The following is a 19,753-nucleotide window of genomic DNA, read 5'->3' as shown; positions in this document are numbered from 1 at the left end:
GTGGTGCTTGCCATAGATAATGCCCCATCTCATTATTGTAAATTCTTTGCCCATAAATCTTCAAAGTGTTACAATTCTTCGGTCGAAGGGGGGGGGTACGAAGGCTTTTGTTCAAAAAGAAAGCAAGCCAAGTTTTTTTTGTTGTTTTTTTTTTTTTCTATGCTCTTTTTCTTTGATAATATGGCATGTTAGGGGAGAGGGGGTAGGGTTGGGACATACAACCAGGATGTTATTATCGTAATGAATCTATAACATTTTCTAACCATTCGACACATATCTTTTATTTTTATATTCACTTAAATTTTTTGCATTTTTTTTTTTACAATTCATAGAAATAGGATATAGTTCAGAGAAAAGAAAAAACAAAAAAACAAAAAAAACAAAAGCAATAATAATAAATGAAGAATTTGCTCAGATAAGATTGGATAATTCCATTGACTCAATAATCTTCATTGTTTATAAGTGTAGTCAAGTATTTCATATTCTTTTTGGTTTTTTATTCACATTCCGGAGATCTCTGCACACTTCCGGGCGGCTTGCTAATAAATATATAGATAATATTTTAAATATTTAGCAAGGGAACGTCAAGTATAAATTTTTTAACTCTGTGATATGACTGTATTGAGGATTGAATCCTGCTCTCTCCTTCTCTCGGCCTATTAGCAAACACTCTATTATGATAATAGTAGTAGTAGTAATAATAATAGTAGTATTAGTAGTATTAGTAGTAATAATAGTAGTAGTAGTAGCAGTAGCTGTTGCAATATTTTTGATATGTACCTATTTACTATGCCTCCCCATGGGACAGAGTTAGACACCAGGGTCGTTTTTTAACGTGGAGAAAAGGTACAAAAATAAAAATTGTCTCAGTCGTGAAGGATTTCTCCTCCACCGAAAGAGAACAAGAAATAGAAGTGCAGCATCTGAAGAACAGATACTACACTTTGATCTTGTCCCGCTGCTGTCCACCGCAGCAAAGTGTGACACAAGGTTGGAAGGTGGAATGAGCAAGCTCCCCTAAAGGAGAGGCACTCTTGCCTCAACAAAAATTGCCTGGGCACCCTCGTCAGCATTCCCCAGTAGGGGCGCCTCAGACAAACAATAAACTTGCCCCACCCGAAAGCCGGGTGGCAAGGCCTTGGTGGGTGGACCTCCTAGGTGATACCCAAGCGGTGTACCTCAGTCCAACAGGTACTGGGCTGGTTTGGGTTGAGTGTCAAGAACGGGTCCTTGACGAGTACTCTACCCAGTCTCTATGCAGCCGAAGACGCTAGGAGACACATCCCATCACAATGGACTTGTGATGGAGGGTATGATCCCTGAAAGTTGGGATATTCTATTTATAAATGCTGTTGATAAGAACTGACGAATCACATTAAACCACATTCTGCTAGCAACCAATCAGAAACCAGAATTACTCCATAAAAAGTGAATCTTTTTAGCCTTCCAGCATATAATGTTTTCGTGTCAACACAAGTAGAATCTTTTGTTCTTTGCTTACAAAATCATAAAGTCCAGAACCTGTACAGAACAGCTTCCAACTAAAATTTTTTTATAACCAGGACTTGTATAGAATAGCTACCTATCAGAAACTTTTCTGAAATTAAACATGGCTTCCAATTCAAGAGTAGTAGTAGTAGTAGTAGTAGTAGTGGTAGTAGATACTACTCCGATTCTGTTCACAAAAGGAACCACTGGCCAAGATGGTAACCGCTACATACCACTGCCACAATTAATATTATTGTAATCTATATAAATAAAACAGTTCATGTATGTATGCATGTGTGTGTCTGTATGAAGATATTTAACTGATAAACCCTTAAACTGCTTGTCACATAACACTGAAATTAACAGGAAACCGTAATCATACAGCAAGGATGGTTTATGATGAGTAAAATCTTTGTTTGGATGGATGAATCACATCTACAAAAATATGTCAGCAAGTTGAAATGCAACAATGTTTTTGCTATTTTGGTGCATGGGCAAATGCATTCATTGTTTGAAGTGGTTTAATTTTAAATCTTTCTTATCTATCTGTTGATAGCTCAAACAGTAGGGGACACGGCTGAAGCGCTAAATATTTTGTTTTCAATTCTAGCTGACGGCAATCAAGTCAGTTTTTTTTAATAATCGTTCGAGATCTGTACTATATATTAGGCATAATATAATATTCATTGGAAAATTGGCTCTGTAATAATAAATACGAAAGCTGCATGAATTAAAAAATATTTAAGTGTATTTTATGACCCAGCAAGGCTAGGTGCCCCTCACTTATAATCGGACAATTGGGAGGTTACATTGAAGGGGATGTCAAGAAATCCTGAAACCCATAGAAGCTTGAAGCTCATAGGTTATTATGTCATGTTGGGTGAGTTCATAGAGTAATATGTAATGAAATCTGCATAGATTAAAAATTTATGCAGATTTTGTATTTATTATTAGAGAATCAATACACTATTGATTATTATATTGTACCCAATATGTAATAGTGATTTAAAAAAAAAAAAAAAGTATGACTTGATTGCCATCAGCTTGAATCGAAACTAAAACATTTGGTGCTCCAGCTTTTGTCGTTACCGCTTGAGCTATCGTCATATGGATAACAATTAGTTAGAAATGATCCGACTTTAACGTATAAACATATATTTGTGCATGTGTACAAGAGCACTTTAAGTCGACTTACGCCTGCCAAGTTCCAATTTTTTCTATTCTGATCCTTTAGCAGTTATTTTTACCAGCTTTTACATATATGAAACAACGGTCCACAAAAAATGCAATCATTTGACCCACCTTGCGCCACTCTGCAACCTTGTGTCTCTGAGGAGATGCACTTTGAAAAAATGAAGACAGACAGATACACAGACATAGTGAGTTTTATATATATATATATATATATATATATATATATATATACACACACACATGCTTTTGTATGAGGGAATCAATGTAGTGAAGAGAATAAGTATTTGCACCTAATCTTATGCAGGGATTCAAAAAAGTCGCTGAAGGGTTTTGAACTTTAATAGATTCTTTATTTTTGATATCTTTCTGTAATTTTAACACAATTTTACTATGACATTGGGAAATTTAAAAAAGAAATGCAAAATTCAAACAAAGTAGCTGATCAGCGGCTTGGTTCCCACCAGTTTTGGCAAATAACAAATAGGATTCTGAACAGAAGTGTGTGTTCTATCCCAACCATTATCAATGGACCAGAGGTCATCTCGTCAGCATCAGACAAGGCCAAACTATTTGCAAAGAACTTTGCAGCTAATTCTACCCTATGCGACGAAGGCCATCAACTCCCCATATTTCCTCCTATAACACAGAACACGCTAGATAACATACAAATATCTGTGCACGAGGTCGCCAAGCTAATCAAGAACATTGATTCCAGTAAAGCAACTGGCCCTGACGGCATCCCAATTATAGTGTTAAAAAAGCTTCAACCAGAACTTGCTTCCATACTTACGAAATTGTTTAAGCGTTGCCTTAAGGAGAAGTGCTTTCCGACTCCCTGGAAAACCTCATCAGTATGCCCTGTATTTAAGAATTCAGGTGATAAGTCATCCCCCTCTCAGTACAGACCAATAAGTCTCCTGTGTGTTATGAGTAATTTGCTGGAATCCATATTAAATAGAGAAATAGTAAACCTCAGCAGAAACAATCTTCTTAGTGACACACAATATGGTTTCCGTTCTGCAAGATCTACCGCAGATGTGCTAACGGTTATATCTCACAGGATTAGTGAATCTCTTGACAAAGGCTTCCTTTCTCGAGCAATTGCTCTTGACATATCAAAGCCCTTCGACAAGGTATGGCATAAAGGCCTACTTCACAAGATTTCCAGCTACGGTATAACTGGAAATGTTTTCTCAATCATTAAATCATTTCTCTCTGATAGGCTCATAAGAGTAGTGGTCGATGGACAAAAATCAGAGGCCTGCAGTATTAATGCTGGAGTCCCTCAAGGGTCAATCCTGGGCCCAACTCTCTTCCTGATCTACATCAATGACCTCCCTAAACACATACCTAAATCATTCGTTGACATCTATGCTGATGACAAGACCATCTACAGCAACACATCAAAGGCTGTAAATGACAAAGTTCTCTCTGATTCTCTCTCCTCTGATCTCGAGCGAGTGGTTCAGTGGGGGAAGACATGGCTGGTTACCTTTAATGCATCTAAAACCAAACTCCTATCTTTACATCATCAACGCTCTGATCTCCATCTGGCATCAATTGAAATGGATAGCTCTCGTCTAGGAGAAGCCCCGTGTTTTGACAAGCTTCTGGGTTTATCCTTTACTCCTGATCTGAAATGGAACACGTACATCAAGTCTGTTGCCAAGGTTGCTGGAAAGATGGTGGGATCCTTCTACCGCTCCAGAAGATATCTCACTACTGATGCAATTCTCTATCTATATAAAAGCCAAGTACGTCCAAGGATGGAATACTGCTGCCATATCTGGGCAGGAGCTGCTAAAAACAGCCTATCCTGCCTTGACAGAGTACAAAATAGACTTTGTGGCTTAGTGGGGGATGCCCTTTTCTCTACCCTGCAACCTCTCTCCCACAGAAGAGATGTTGCGAGCCTATCCTTGTTTTATCGTTATTTCCATGGCAGGTGCTCGTCTGAACTCCAATCTGTGGTCCCCCCCCCACATCAATCTTTCATGAAAAACACCCGTCTAGCTGAATCCACTGTGAAAAATTTCCCCCACTCTATATCTGTGCCTAAATCAAAACGTGGATTCCATGAACAAAGCTTCTTTCTTAGAACTGCACGCCTGTGGAACTCTGTTCCGTCTGCCTGCTTCCCACCTGACTACAACTTGGATGTCTTCAAGTCCAACATTAACAAATTCCTAATGAACCGCCCTCTTAAGTAAACACTTCATTAAATCTCCACACTAATGTACTGTACTTGCAATAACCCTTATCCCTGAGTGGCCATTGGGCCTTGATAAGTGGTGACCACCGTGTAAAAAAAAAAAAAAAATCTTTATTTGTGAAAAATAATGTCTTTTAAATTTTTTTTTTTTACATAGGCATCACAACTTATTAAGGCCCAGAAGCCACTTGAGGATAAGGGTTAAGAGTGTACAGTAGTCAATTGGACAATATAGTAATTGTTAGTAATGGAAATTCGGTAAATTTGTTAACTTATATGGAATGGCTTATCAAAAACTTGTTTATGTTGGACTTGAAGACAATCAGATTGTAGTCAGCTGGAAAGCAAAAAAACGGAAGACAGTTCCACAGGCGTGCAGTTCTAAGAAAGAAGCCTTTTTCATGGAATCTACATTTAGGTTTAGACACAGATAAAGAATGAAGAGAATTATTGATAGTGTTTTCAGCTAGACAAGTGTTTCTTGTGAAAGTTTGACCAGGGGAGACCATAGATTGAAGCTCAGTCGAGCATTTGCCATGAAAATAACGATAAAGGAGAGATAAACTCGCAACATCTCTTCTGTGAGATAGAGGTTGCAGGGAAGAGAAAAGGACATCTACGAGGCTACAAAGTCTATTTTGAACTCTATCAAGGCAGGACAAGTCCTTTCTAGCAGCTCCTGCCCAGATATGGCAACAGTACTTCATCCTTGGACACCCCTGGCTCTTATATAGATAGAGAATTGCATTAGCAGTGAGATATCTATAGGAAGGATCACACCATTTTTCCAGCGGCCTTAGCAACAGATTTGATGTACATGTTTCATTTCAGATCAGGAGTAAAGATCAAGCCCAAAAGTTTGTCAAAACATGCCTACCCAAGACGAGAGCCATTCATTTCAATTTATGCCAGATGGGGATCAGAGCGTTGATGATGTAAAGATAAAAGATTGGTTTTAGATGAATTAAAAGTAACCAGCCACACCTTTCCCCATTGTACCACGTGCTCAAGATCAGAGGAGAGAGAATCAGAGAAAACTTGGTCGTTTACAGTCTTAGATGTGCTACCATAGCATCATCAGTGTCATCAGCATAAATGTTTACAAATAATGTAAGGATGTGAGTTGGAAGATCATTAATGTAGATCAGGAAAAGACTTGGGCCCAGGATGGACCCCTGAGGGACTCCAGCATTAATACTGTGAGCTTCTGATTTTTGCCTATCAACTGTTCCCTATTTTCAGCTTCGCATATTTGTGCTCTTTCTAAAACATTATTCATGACAGATTGCAGAATCTCTGGATTGCGATTTAACTCCCTTATTGCGTTCCAGATGTCTTCCTTCAATTCTGGCAGGGTTTGGGGTTTGTTAACATAGACTCTTTCTTTAAGACATCTTCACACAAAAATTTGGGGCCAGTCAAGTCTGTCGAATGTGGTAAGCATTTGACATTGCCATAGCAAGAGATAATGTTGTCGCCAAAGCATTGCCTGATTTGGGTAAAACAATTTCACGTGTTCAATGCTATACTTATCCAAAAATAATTTCCAAAATATTATCTGTAAAATATCTGAATTAGAGAGGAAAATAACCATAAGTGGTAAAATGACAATGATTTTCAACCCTTTAGTTACTTTTTGGACACCCTGTATATATTTGCCACAGGTACGAGGGGCGTGCAATAAGTAATGCTCTTGACCCACTTCCCGTTGTCTGATCCAGCTGAAATTTTGCATGTGCAATGATTTATATCTCTACGGGTTTTGTGGCAAATCACAGCTCTGAACTAATTGTGCTTTCTGTTTTACAGGTGTTTGAACTGAGTCAGGTGTGAAATAGAGCCTGTTGAATGTCGAGTAGTGATCCGGTTTTTGTATTTGAAAGGACGCACACGACAGGAGACTTTTGATGAAATGAAAGAAACTTATGGTGATAATGCCCCATCATATGACCTTGTAAAATGCTGGTATCGTGAATTCAAACATGGCCGGAAGTCTGTGGAAACAGCTTCTAGACCTGGTCACCCCCCTTCTGCCATTGATGAGGCATCTGTCCGTCAAGTTGAGGCTGCCATTTTGGAAGATCGGCGCATTACTATTCGCCAAATAGCCCAAGATGTCAAGATTAGTACAGGATCTGTGAAAACTATCATTCATGACCATTTGCATATGCATAAGGTGTCTGCCAGATGGATTGCCAGGTTGCTCACACCATCCCAGAAGCGAGAACGCATTGAGTGCTTGAGGATCAATTTGGAGATGTGCCAAGAAGACGAGTCAAAGTTTTTCAAAAGACTTATTACACAGGATGAAACCTGGATCCATCACTATGATCCAGAGACAAAGTCCAGTCAATGCTGTGGAAGCACTTGGACTCACCACCTCCAAAGAAGGCAACGGTGCAGCCCTCCGCTGGTGAGGTCATGCTCACAGTCTTCTGGGACCAGGACGGAGTAGTGATGACAGATTTCCTGGCAAAGAGTACCACAATTAGAGGAGCCTATTATGCTTCACTTTTGAGGAAATTAAGGGAAGCTATCAAAATCAAGAAGTGGGGCAAGATCAGCAAAGGTACCCTCCTTCTGCAGGACAACGCTCCGGTCCACAACTCGCATGTTGCCAGATCAGAAACACGGGCGTGTGGTTATGAAATCTTTCCCCATCCCCCCTACTCTCCTGACCTTGCACCCTCTGACTTTCACCTCTTCCCAGCTATGAAGTTGTTTTTGAAAGGAAAGCGTTCCCCAGATGATGCATCCTTGATTTCTGAAGTCATGTCGTGTTTGGAGGAACAACCTGGGGGTGTTCTACAAAAACGGTATCCAGAGCTGCATCAAACGATGGAAGAAATGCATAACTCTGAGTGTTCCTATGTAGAGAAAGACTAATAACTGTGCCAAGTTTCGTTGCTCTACTGCTATGGGAAGTGGGTCAGGGGCATTACTTATTGCACACGTCTCATATTAGAGGGACTCATCGTTTAATGATAAAGTGATAAGTACATTAATTTCTAATGCTGCTGGGTTTTCGTATCTTTTTCTTTTATTACAAAGAAAGTTTTTAAAGTGAAGCTAACAAGATAAGATGAAACATTTCTTTTCAATGAATTCCAATCTTCATTAAAATTAATATTCGTTCATTATCAGGCATATGCGTTTTCTACTTGAAGTACTCTTAATTCACTATAAAAGAATATCATATAATCATTAAGTGTTATTGATCACTGCTTATGCATGACATGAACTTATTGTCAAGGACACGGATGTTTAAATTATTAAAAGAATGAAAGTATGTTCAATACCCGGATGTATGTTAAAAATAACACGTTTTCATTGGTTGATTTTGAAGCTTAGTAATATCATCTATGATATCGGTTTTCATTGGCTAAGATAATTGTTAAGTTGCAGATAACAAAACTAGGGTATATGTATATCACCTTAGAAACCCCACAGTTTATAAAACACCAAAATTGTTTTTGACAATGTTTTTATAAGGAGATACTAGCAGGACCTGTGGAAATTTCACAGGTGACTCATTCACATGTAATATATTGATGTTGGCATTCTGTAGCTGTTCAGTGTAAATGGAGACGCTCTGATATTATCGTAGCTTTTTTGATAAAACTGCAAAAGTATTTATCTAAGCTAGCATGAACGCCCAGCAAAGCCCGGTTGTAAAGTACGCTTAAATATGATATTTTAATTCTTGCAGATTTCGTATATATCATTATAGAGTTAATCTTCTATCGACTTTTATATATTATAGAGTTGCGATTTCAAAAATAAAAATATATATCCCTATGACTTGCGTGTATTAGCTTGAATCGAAACTGAAATAAAAACTTATGAAAAAAATATATGTATATATATGTATATATAACTTGAGTTCCTTCAGTCATAATCGAAACTAAAACCGAAACTTATGAAGAATTCTTGATAAAATTATTTATAAAAAAAATAGATGACTTAAGTGCTATCAGCTATAATCGAAACTGAAACCAAAACTTATGAAGAATTCTTGGTAAAATTATTTATGACAAGAAATAAAAGTATATAACAAATGACTCGGGTGTAAGCGTGACACAGAAAATAAAACAGACACTATCGTCTTAATATATAGATTATTATTTTAGACTGTTATTCTGATTTTAGTTTTTATTTATTTATTTTTTGATAGAAATCGAGGTTCTTCCTCGTTATTGTAGCAAAATTCAAAAATTGAAATATTTAATTTCAAGTGAAACTAATGGTATTTACTGAATAGTCATGTCACAGTAATGAACATATCCAAGAATTATGAAAAACGATAAGGTAGAAAATTAATTATTAAAGAAAATAGTTTTCAAAGAAATTAGAAATTTAAGCTTACATAAGAGGTTCTTCTTCGTTTCCCTTGTGTTTACGTCACATGTCACACGTGACAAATCAAACATGGCCGAAATCATTTTTTTCCTTGAACCATAGAAGTATGTGTTTTATGTAATATTCCGGAAATATTTAACTAATTGTGACATGACAATTAGGTAGATAACATGTTTAGGTGAGAAAAGGTTTTCATATCCTTATAAGCAAAGTTGTTTGTATTAATAAATACAGGTTGGAACGATATCATTGTCGCCCTAGAAAAGACAACACGATTCCATTTCTGTGTAATGAAAACCAGTTTTCTCTTTTTGTTGCAGACCATCTACTAGTTAGCCAGTTGTGTACAAATTCCAAGAGCAATAGGAACCTTCTATTATGTCTGAAAGTTACACAATGTTCAACGAGCGAGATCGAAAATGCGTCGCTGTACAACCCATGCTCTCTACCGATCCAAGTTATGACAACAGGACCATTGCCAGCACCCTCAAAATGCATCCCTGGACTGGCAAGAATAACAGGGACGTGCTCAGGGTTATGAAAATAAAGTTTCTGGCCACGGTTATGGTCTTTAGTGTGATTTCAAGTGAGGGCCACATCATGCCACCTCACATCTTCGAAGTCGGCTTCAAAATCAACATCAAAGTGTACCTGGATGTGCTGAAGAGTGTGGTGATCTCTGGTGCAATCAGGTAGCCGCTTGCAGACCCTCAGTATGGCAGCAAGACTCGGCGCTGGCCCACAAGTCCAAAGAGACCCATGCTTGGCTTCAGGAGGAGTGCTACGACTGACTTTGTATCCTTCTCTCACTGGCCCTCCCTCCTGCCCTGATCTAAACCTGCTGGACTACTTCGTTTGGTCATATGCAGAGAACATCACCAACCTGACCTCCACAACACACCAAGGCCAGCCTGATCCCCACCATCCACTGAGTATTAGATTAATAAATATACTAACTCACACAATAATATGTACATGATATTGACGCTCAAACGAAGAAAAAGAGAAAATAAAAATGTTGCATAAACCGTTTGTTTAAATTGTTAGAAATTTTGAATTTTTCAATAATAAACATTGGTAAGCACTCTTATGTTTTATATCATCTATCTTGTTTACAATATTAACGGATTCATTTGTAGGTATTTCTTATCTAATATTGAATTTTTTTTTTGTATTATTATTCATCAGACTATTGTTCTCATCTTGAGTGTAATTTTCATAACGTTTAAGTCGATGTAACCTCCGACCTTCTACTAGAATTGTCCACAAGGACCCGTGTCGCAGTGGTTAAAGTACTTGGAAAAATAATTTGTAAAAGTGATTTTACCTGAAGGTTGAAGGTTCAATCCTCAGTGTGGGCGACCAAAAAAATACAATTGCGAATTACTTAGGACCTCTATCCAGTCATGGCTGATAGAACAAGAGCATGCTACTCCCATGAAGTAAATAAAGGGTTCCACTCGAAATTCCATCCAAATTCCCGAGTTTGACAGAAACATTCCCGAGTTCGACAAGATACACCTGAAGAAGGTTGGAGGTTGCATCGACTGAAACGTTGTGAAAATCACAATCAAGATGAGAACTGTAGTGCGATGAATAATAATACGAATAACCAATCCTCATCTCAAAAAATTCAGAAACGTAATATTTAATTAAGGTTTTCGTTAGAGAAATAAAAAGGTATAATAAAAATCGTCTTTGATTTTTTTATTTTATTTTGTTGAATGTTAGATTCAATTAACTCTTAATTATGGACAAATTTCTAAAACGAAAACGTGATGGCGACAAATAATAATTCTATAACTTTATTTAAAAAAAGCAAAAGTTTATCAGTTGTATAGTGATCATTACATGAAATTTGGATTTCACAAGATTGGATATATACAGATTCCTTCTCCCCTGTGTGTTATGTCCAGTCAAACATGGTCTAATGAATAAATGGTTTTAAGTTAGATGAAAAAACACTTTACTACTAATCCTTTTAATGTTGTATTTCGCTTCTCTGCAACCTCTTTCCCACAGAAGAAACATTGCGAGCCTGTCTCTGCTTTATCATCATTTTCATGGCAAGTGCTCGTCTGAGCTTTAAACCATGGTTCCCCCTGTCCTGACTTTCATGGAAAACACTCATCTACCTGAAACCACTATCAATAATTTCCCCCACTCTTTATCTGTGCCTAAACCTAAATGTAGATTGCATGAACAAAGCTTCTTTTTTAGAACTGCACACCTGTGGAACTCTGTTCGATTTTCCTGCTTTCCAACTGACTACAATATGGTCGTCTTCAAGTCAACGTAAACAAGTTTTTGATGAACCATCCCCTTAAGTAATCCAATTTACCAAATTTCCACTATTAAAGATTACTACAACATTTTCCTATTTACTATTATACAATCATTAACACTTATCCTCAAGTGGCCTCCTGGCCTTGATAAGTGGTGACTCCTTTGTAAAAAAAAAAAATGTAAAATAAATGCATTGTTGGAAATACCTGATATAAAGGCTTTTGTTAAAAAAAGAAAGTCAGTCGAGTTGTGTCCTTTTCAGTTTTCTTGCGACGGAGTCTACAACATGTTGGGTTTGTTAAAATGTAACGGTACTGTTAAAAAAAAAAGAAAAGGTGGACAACATTAGAGATGGAATTTACCAAGTTGTTATAGGTGGGAACAAGTTTTCATATCATCAAAATTTGAGTCGTTTTGAAATCCTAACTCAGATATTATCGATGCTTAAACGATAAAAAGAGAAAATAAAATCTTATATAAACTGCTTGTTTGTTTGTCTGTTTGTTTGAATTAGATATTTTTATTTTTCGGATAATAATAAACATTCGTAAGCATAGTCATCATCTTTATATCAATAATCTTGTTTAAAATATTAACAGATTAATTTGCAGGTATTTCTTATCTTATTTTAGTTTTTACTTCCATTCTTTGGGGACCGGGTGCATACGCAGACCTCACAATTTTAATAAACCACTCCTGTTCAAAATGTAACATACCCAATTTTTGCTCCTTGATAATTCTTCTATCATTATATGTGGTCAGTTCTGTATAATAGTAAACTATATAGGAGCCTATTCGTGTACACACACACACACACACACACACACACACACACACACACACACACACACACACACACACACATTCAGCTTTATTATCCTACTCGCATTTCAGCCTGGCATTGCCCAGATGTTTGGAGGTGTATGTTGAGCAAAAAAAAAAAAAAAAAAAAAGTGGTAGTAGGAAGGCAGTTACGAACCCGTACTGCAAAGGAGGAAAAGAATGTGACGTCATTGCTGTTACAACCACCGCCAAACCGGAAGTGACGTAGGTGTTAATTAAAGCTAGACAATCGAAAGGAGAGGATGACTTTCGAAAATATTTGTGAAAAAGGCAATCCCCCCGTAGAAAAGTGCCCAGTTGAAGGTGAAGATATTAATGTTTTTAACCAATTTTTCGATATTTGTCATCTGAAAGGTTGAACTTCAAAACGATACTGATCTTGTGAAAATCCGTCGCCTCTGTCGAAAGTTTTAGGCAGACTTGCAAACATGCATACATACATTTATATATTGGTAACTCAAATTTCGACCCAAACCGATTAAAAAGCTTGCCCTATCTCTGAATACCCTTTATGTAAAATTTCAAATGTTTAGACCAGAAATTGTCTGAGTAATTTGGTAGAGACAGAAGAAGTACAATTTTTTAAAACTTTGACCCCTATTATGACCCCTTAACATTCATTGTTGTGGGCTCAAATCAAGTTATTAAGTTAGATTCATGTCCAAGAAACCTATATCTAAAATTTCAAGTGTTTAGACCCAAAATTGGTGGAGGAGTTTGGTAGAGTTCTCAAAGGTCAAATCGTTGAACTTTGACTCCTTAACAGCCAAATTTCTGGCCGAAAACCAATTACTAAGATTTTCACAAATCTCAATACCCTGTATATCAAATTTCGAGTCTGTAGACTGAAAATTGACAGAGTTATTGTGTAGGGAAATGTACACAGACAGACACACAAACACACAGACAGACACTTTCACTTTTATAGATATATAGATTTCAGTCACATGAAAGCCAGATAGACCCCATAATTTTACTATACCACACCTGGTCAAACTGAAACACGCTTAACACAGTATTCTTATGTGAATCTTTATTATAAAAAACTAGTTAAACTTTGTGACATATTTCCTTTCAATTGAGGTCAGGCGTAAACGCACATCCCATAATTTTATTATAACATATTTCTTCAAACTGCAACATAATTTGCAAAGTATAGTTACGCGGGTAGATATCAGAACTCTGTGTTAAAGTTTGTGGCATATTTTCGTTCTATGGAGGTTAGGCACGAACGCAGACCCCACAATTTTATTATACCATCCGTGTCTGAAACATACTTATCAAAGTCTTCTTATGCATATGTATATATATAAAAAAAAACTCTTGTAAACGTTTTTTTTATATTTTTATAATTCCATATTTTGGGGGTCAGGTGCGTACGCAGACCCGACAATTTTAATGAACTACCACTGTTCGAAATGTAGCATACACATTTTTGATTCTCAATACCTCTTCTATCATTGTTATGTGGTCAATTTTGTATAATAGTCAACCATATAGGAGTCTATTCGTGTACAGACACACACACACACACACACACACACACACACACACATGCACACACACAGCTTTATTATCTATATATTTTTTTTTTACATAGGCATCACCACTTATATAGGCCAAGAGGCCACTCGAGGATAAGGGTTAAAGAGTGTACAGTAGTCAGTTGGACAATATAGTAATTGTTAGTAATGGAAATTCGGTAAATTTGTTAAATTATATGAAACGACCCATCAAAAACTTGTTTACGTTAGACTTGAAGACAACCATCTTGTAGTCAGTTGGAAAGCAGGAAGACAGAAGACAATTCCACAGGCGTGCAGAGTTCTAAGAAAGAAGCTTTGATCATGGAATCTACGTTTAGGTTTAGACACAGATAAAGAGTGAGGGAAATTGTTGATAGTGTTTTCTGCTAGACGGGTGTTTCTTGTGAAAGTTTGGCGAGGGTTTTTTTTTTTTTTTACATGGAGTTCACCACTTATCAAGGCCCAATGGCCACTCAGGGATAAGGGTTATTGTGTGTACAGTAATCAAAGGGATAGTGTAGCAATAATATTGGAGAATTTGTAAGGAATCATTACTTAGGGGGGGGTTCATCAGGAATTTGTTTGTGTTGGACTTGAAGACATCCAGGTTGAAGTCGGGAGGAAAACAGGCAAGCGGAACAGAGTTCCACAGGCGTGCAGTTCTAAGAAAGAAGCTTTGTTCATGGTATTTACGTTTTGATTTAGGCACAGATAGGGAGTGGGGAAAATTATTGACGGTGGTTTCAGCTAGTCGGGTGTTTTTTGAGAAAGATTGGCAAGGGGGAACCAGAAAATGGAATTCAGACGAGCACCTGCCATGGAAATAATGATAGAACAATGACAGGCTCGCTACGTCTCTTCTGTGGGAAAGAGGTTGCAGGGTAGAGAAAAGGGCATCCCCCACCAAGCCATGGAGTCTATTTTATACTCTGTCAAGGCAGGATAGGCTGTTTTTAGCAGCCCCCGCCCAGATGTGGCAGCAGTACTCCATCTTCGGACATACTTGGCTTTTATATAGATAGAGAATTGCATCATTAGTGAGATATCTTCTGGAGCGGTAGAAGGATCCCACCATTTTTCCAGCGACCTTGGCAACAGACTTGATGTATGTGTTCCATTTCAGATCAGGAGTAAAGGTAAAGCCCAGATGTTTGTCAAAACATGGGGCCCTCCCCTAGACAAGAGCCATCCATTTGAATTGATGCCAGATGGGGATCAGAGCGTTTATGATGTAGAGATAGGAGCTTGATCTTAGATGCATTAAAGGTAACCAGCCACTTTTTTCCCCATTGTACCACGCGCTCAAGATCAGAGGAGAGAGAATCAGAGAACATAATCATTTACAGCCTTTGATGTGTTGCCATAGATGGTCGTGTCATCAGCATAGATGTCAACGAAAGATTTTAGTATGTGTTTTGGGAGATCATTGATGTAGATCAGGAAGAGAGTTGGGCCCAGTATGGACCCCTGAGGGACTCCAGCATTAATACTGCAGGCCTCTGATTTCTGCCCATCAACCACTACTCTTATAAGCCTATCTGAGAGAAATGACTTAATGATAGAGAAAACATTTCCAGTTATACCGTAGCTGGAAATCTTGTGTAGTAGGCCTTTATGCCAAACCTTATCGAAGGCCTTTGATATGTTGAGAGCAATTGCCCTAGAAATGAAGAGAGATTCGCTAATCCTATGAGATATAACCGTTAGCACATCTGCTGTAGATCTAGCCAGATAGACCCAAAATTTTATTATACCACACCTGTTCAAACTTAAACACGCTTATCACAATATTCTTATGTGGATCTATATTTAAAAAAAACTTGTTAAACTTTGTGAGATATTTCCATTCTATGGAGGTCAAGCGCAAACGCAGACCCCATAATTTTATTATACCATTTTTCTTCAAACTGAAACATAATTATAAAAGTATACTTACGCAGATAGATATGAAAAGCCTTTATTAAAGTTTGCGGCATATTTTCATTCTATGGATGCCAGATGCGAACGCAGACCTCATAATTTTTAAATACCATCCCTGTTCAAAGAAATCTTATGCACATCTATATCAAAAACCCTTGCACAAGTTTTTTTTTTAGTTTTTTATTTTCATTCTTTGGGAACCGGGCGCGTACTCAGACCCCACAATTTTAATAAACCACTCCTGTTCAAAATGTAACATACCCATTTTTGCTCCTTGATAATTCTTCTACCATTGTATGTGGTCAGTTCTGTATAATATTAAACTATATAGGAGCCTATTCGTGTACACACACACACACACACACACACATACACATTCAGCTTTATTATATAGAAGATATGAGCACCGTCAGATGAGCCTGCGAGTTCAATTATAAATGGGGAGATAACTCTGAAATATTTTATTTTTCTTAAGGAAAGAGTTATGGGACTTGAATTACCTGGCAGTATTACTTTCGCCAGAAAATTTCTCTATCGTAAATTGCTCGTTTATTTTTAATTTTTTACAACGATTTTAAAAAGTTAACTTTTCATATTAACTGTTCATATTTAGTTTTTATATACTGTTGCAATTTATCGCCATTTTGTCTTTGTTTTGTTTTGTTGTTTTTTTTTTGTTTTTAAATAACAGTGCTAAGCCAACGAATCGAGCCACGAGCCACTAATTGTTAAAACCTACACGCTATTATTATTTTCCACAAAAACAAAACAAAAAAAAAGATGAGTGAAATCCATGTTGTGGCAGCTGGTTTCGTCATTTTCAGGAGACTTCAGAATCACATCCAATTTTTGCTTCTTCAACATTCTTACGGTGATCAACATTGGACTCCCCCGAAAGGTATTCCAAGTCGTTTATTTATTTTCTCCTGTGTATTTCGGACCGTTAAAAAACGTATATCTTGTTTAAAATCCATTGTAAAATTATTAGTTTGCAAGATTGTTCGGTTGTTATCGTATAAAATTACAGCTTTTGGTAAATTTTTACTCCCCCCCCTCTTAACACTTACCTTTAAAATAACGACTTCTTTAGGTTTTCGGGTATGCTGAAAACGAATATCTCATTAAAATTTGACTGGATACGAAGACATTTTTTCTATCCTTGGGAGTAGGATCTTCGTAACACGCATGCGCATTCGTACTTTTCAGTTGAGGGGGGAAAAATGGCCTCCGGTAAAAACAACGGATTACATTGGATAATAAAGGTCTTAATATCCAGAAAACTCCTTGTCCTCACAAAATTTAAATGTGATATTCGTTTTCAGCATACCCGAAAACCTTTAAAAGTTATCATTATAAAGGTGAGTATTGAGGTGAAAAGAAAGTAATAAAAAGAAGAAAAAAATAGAAAAGGGCTTTTTTATTTATTTTTTTTTTTTTACATAGGCGGCACCACTTATCAAGGCCGATAGGCCACTCAAGGATAAGGGTTAAAGAGTGTAGAGTAGTCAAAAGGATAATATAGTAATCGATAGTAATGGAAGTTCGGTAAATTTTTTAACTTAAGTGGAACGGCTCATCAGAAACTTGTTCATGTTGGACTTGAAGACAACCATATTATAGACAGCTGGAAAGCAGGAAAACGGAAGACAATTCCACAGGCGTGCAGTTCTAAGAAAGAATCTTTGATCATGGAATCTATGTTTAGGTTTAGGCACAGATAAAGAGTGGGGAAAATTATTGATAATGTTTTCAGCTAGTCGAGTGTTTCTTGTGAAAGTTTGGCGAGGGGGGACCATAGATTGAAGCTCAGTCGAACACTTTCCATGAAAATAACGATAAAGCAGAGACAAACTCGCAACATCTCTTCTGTGAGATAGAGGTTGCAGGGAAGAGAAAAGGACATCTCCCACCAGGCCACGAAGTCTATTTTGAACCCTATCAAGAAAAGTTCCTCAACACTTGCTGCGGGCCTGTCAAACTAAAATCAAACATCATGATAAAAAGTATCCAATACAGAATATTCCCAAAATATATATGCATTTTTAAATTTCAATAAATTTTAATAATAAATAGGAACTATGGGATATCTTCCCACCTCGGTTTTGCTCTTGGCAGAATGAAAAAAAGGCAATCAGAAATCATGCCAGGCTCACCTTTAAACTTCAATGTAAATTTTATTAAAGTGTTGGCACTGTTGCAAGACTAACGGGTGTCGATGTTTAGTCCCACAAACTCAAAATAATAGAAATAAAAATAATGTGTTAAATGGTGGTGGCAATCAAACAAAGATGACCGAGACGAATGGATAAATTAGATACAAAATTTATTTTTTTAAAAATTGTAACTGAATGAAAAGAGGAGATAAGAAAGTTTCTTCTTAATTGAAAGTGTTTTCCTGCGACTGAGGTAATTAAATGTTTTTATCATGTAATGAAGAAGACAGTTCTGCGACTGAGGAATCAAAAGTTCTTTATGTAATGAAGAAAACAGTTCTTTTTAGGAAGAATTAAACCATATAAAAGTCCCTCGCTCTTTTATAGAGAGACCCAACCACATCTCATTTGCATACCCCCCCTCCCCCTCATATCACGTGATTTTCCGTCCATAAATACCAGGGGGTGGCCATTTTTATTTTCTCTTTTTTTTCTTTCCTAACACGAGCCGCACGATGCATGAGGTAAGGTTCTTTACTTTTAACCACACGCCCCCTTGATCTCTAAGATCAATAATTAGTATCATAGTCTAGCATCCACGCTGGGCGTCTTCATTCACAGTGCGATCGTCGAAGAGGCTCTTCTTCAGACACTTCAACATCAGCATCAACCTCCCCTTCCTCTGGTGGCAAGGAGACTCTCCGTATATCTAAAATGTGACGAGGCATTTCGTCAATCGCTATTTTGTTTTTGGAGAGTACTTCAGTCACTGTACCTTTTCCCCAGCGAGTCATGCAACCGAGAATTGGGTGGTTTCACCCACACCTCTTCACCAACTGCGATGTCCACGCAGGCCTGTTCTTCTCTCTGTGTTACAGCCAATGGATGCCGCCATTCATAAGAGAAAATAGACCGGTGCGGCACTGAATTTTCGTCTTGACCAGCCTTCGGCGTCATATTGTACCAAAAACTGCTTCTTGGGGTGAAATCTGGCTTCTTGATGCCACAGCTTTTATAGTGCGATGGTGCCTCTCTATAATTCCATTTCCACTTGGATGGTATGCAGCTCTAAAATATAGCCCCACATTCCACTTCGCACATAAGTCTCTAAAAACTTCCGAGCGGAAAGACGTACCATTATCCATCAACACCTCTTCTACTGGCCCCCTTTCCATAAAAACCTCCTCGACAACTCTCTTTACCTCTTCTGCTGTTTCATTCTTGATTTTCCGCCATATCGCTACTCTCCCAGGCCCACAATCTATCATAGTTACATGTGGTTCATGTTGATAATGTGTGATGTCAATGGCCAATCTCCGCCAATTCTCTTCAACATGCAGTTCCCCTTTTTCATGTCTAGCCAGTGCAGAGTCGATTGATTGGCATTCCCTACATTGTTCCACCACCTTTTGGACATCTTGCATTGTGACGTGCGGGTTTACTTTTCTGCCAGGTAAAGGTTCCGTTCCTTTCCAAAATGCTGCAGGTTATGCAGGTCTTTTAAATTCTCTACTGCACAACATGCTGGAGCCCCGTCTCTTTCCTTGTGTAGCCAGGCTTTCTTGACTCTTGTCAGCCCATCTGCTTTATTTTTTTGTGACGGAACTAAGGTAATAGTTACACTAGTTCGAATTCTCGAACCAAGTCTCCCAGTGCTCCAAGTCTACGCTTGATAAGCATCTCCGCTGCTCCTTTTGTTTTGATCTGCTTATCACTAGACAGCTCCGATTTAATCCACAACACCACTGTTGCAGAGTCTGTTTTAATGTTCG

General features: G+C 37.6%; 2 protein-coding genes across 6 annotated transcripts in view; one reads left to right on the top strand and one right to left on the bottom strand.

Annotated features, from left to right (window-relative positions):
• Positions 1 to 19,753, bottom strand: part of LOC145285904 (pentatricopeptide repeat-containing protein 1, mitochondrial-like) — a 90,987-nt gene that overhangs the window by 45,690 nt on the left and 25,544 nt on the right. Inside the window, exons 1-2 of one of the 5 annotated variants that reach the window (XM_080134378.1) lie at positions 16,896 to 17,006; positions 11,746 to 11,853 (exon numbers count right to left, since the gene is read on the bottom strand). The exons of 2 other annotated variants lie outside the window; for them this stretch is intronic. The gene's annotated coding sequence lies outside the window, so the exon portion shown is untranslated. Of the gene's footprint in view, positions 1 to 11,745; positions 11,854 to 16,895; positions 17,015 to 19,753 lie in introns of those variants that run through there. 2 more of the 5 variants (XM_080134380.1, XM_080134381.1) reach the window with 2 other exon arrangements.
• LOC145285907 (bis(5'-nucleosyl)-tetraphosphatase [asymmetrical]-like) overlaps positions 16,305 to 19,753 on the top strand; it is a 59,118-nt gene continuing 55,669 nt past the window's right edge. Inside the window, exon 1 of the mRNA XM_080134385.1 lies at positions 16,305 to 16,726. Coding sequence (XP_079990511.1) covers positions 16,609 to 16,726 — 118 coding nt within the window. The 5' untranslated portion in view covers positions 16,305 to 16,608. The remainder of the gene's footprint in view (positions 16,727 to 19,753) is intronic.

This window comes from Euprymna scolopes, chromosome 10, assembly GCF_053919585.1.
Source record: "Euprymna scolopes isolate OS-2025 chromosome 10, ASM5391958v1, whole genome shotgun sequence".
NCBI classification, from domain to species: domain Eukaryota; kingdom Metazoa; phylum Mollusca; class Cephalopoda; order Sepiida; family Sepiolidae; genus Euprymna; species Euprymna scolopes.
Note: the sequence above shows the minus strand (reverse complement) of the source record. Positions and strands in the feature narration are given on the sequence as shown.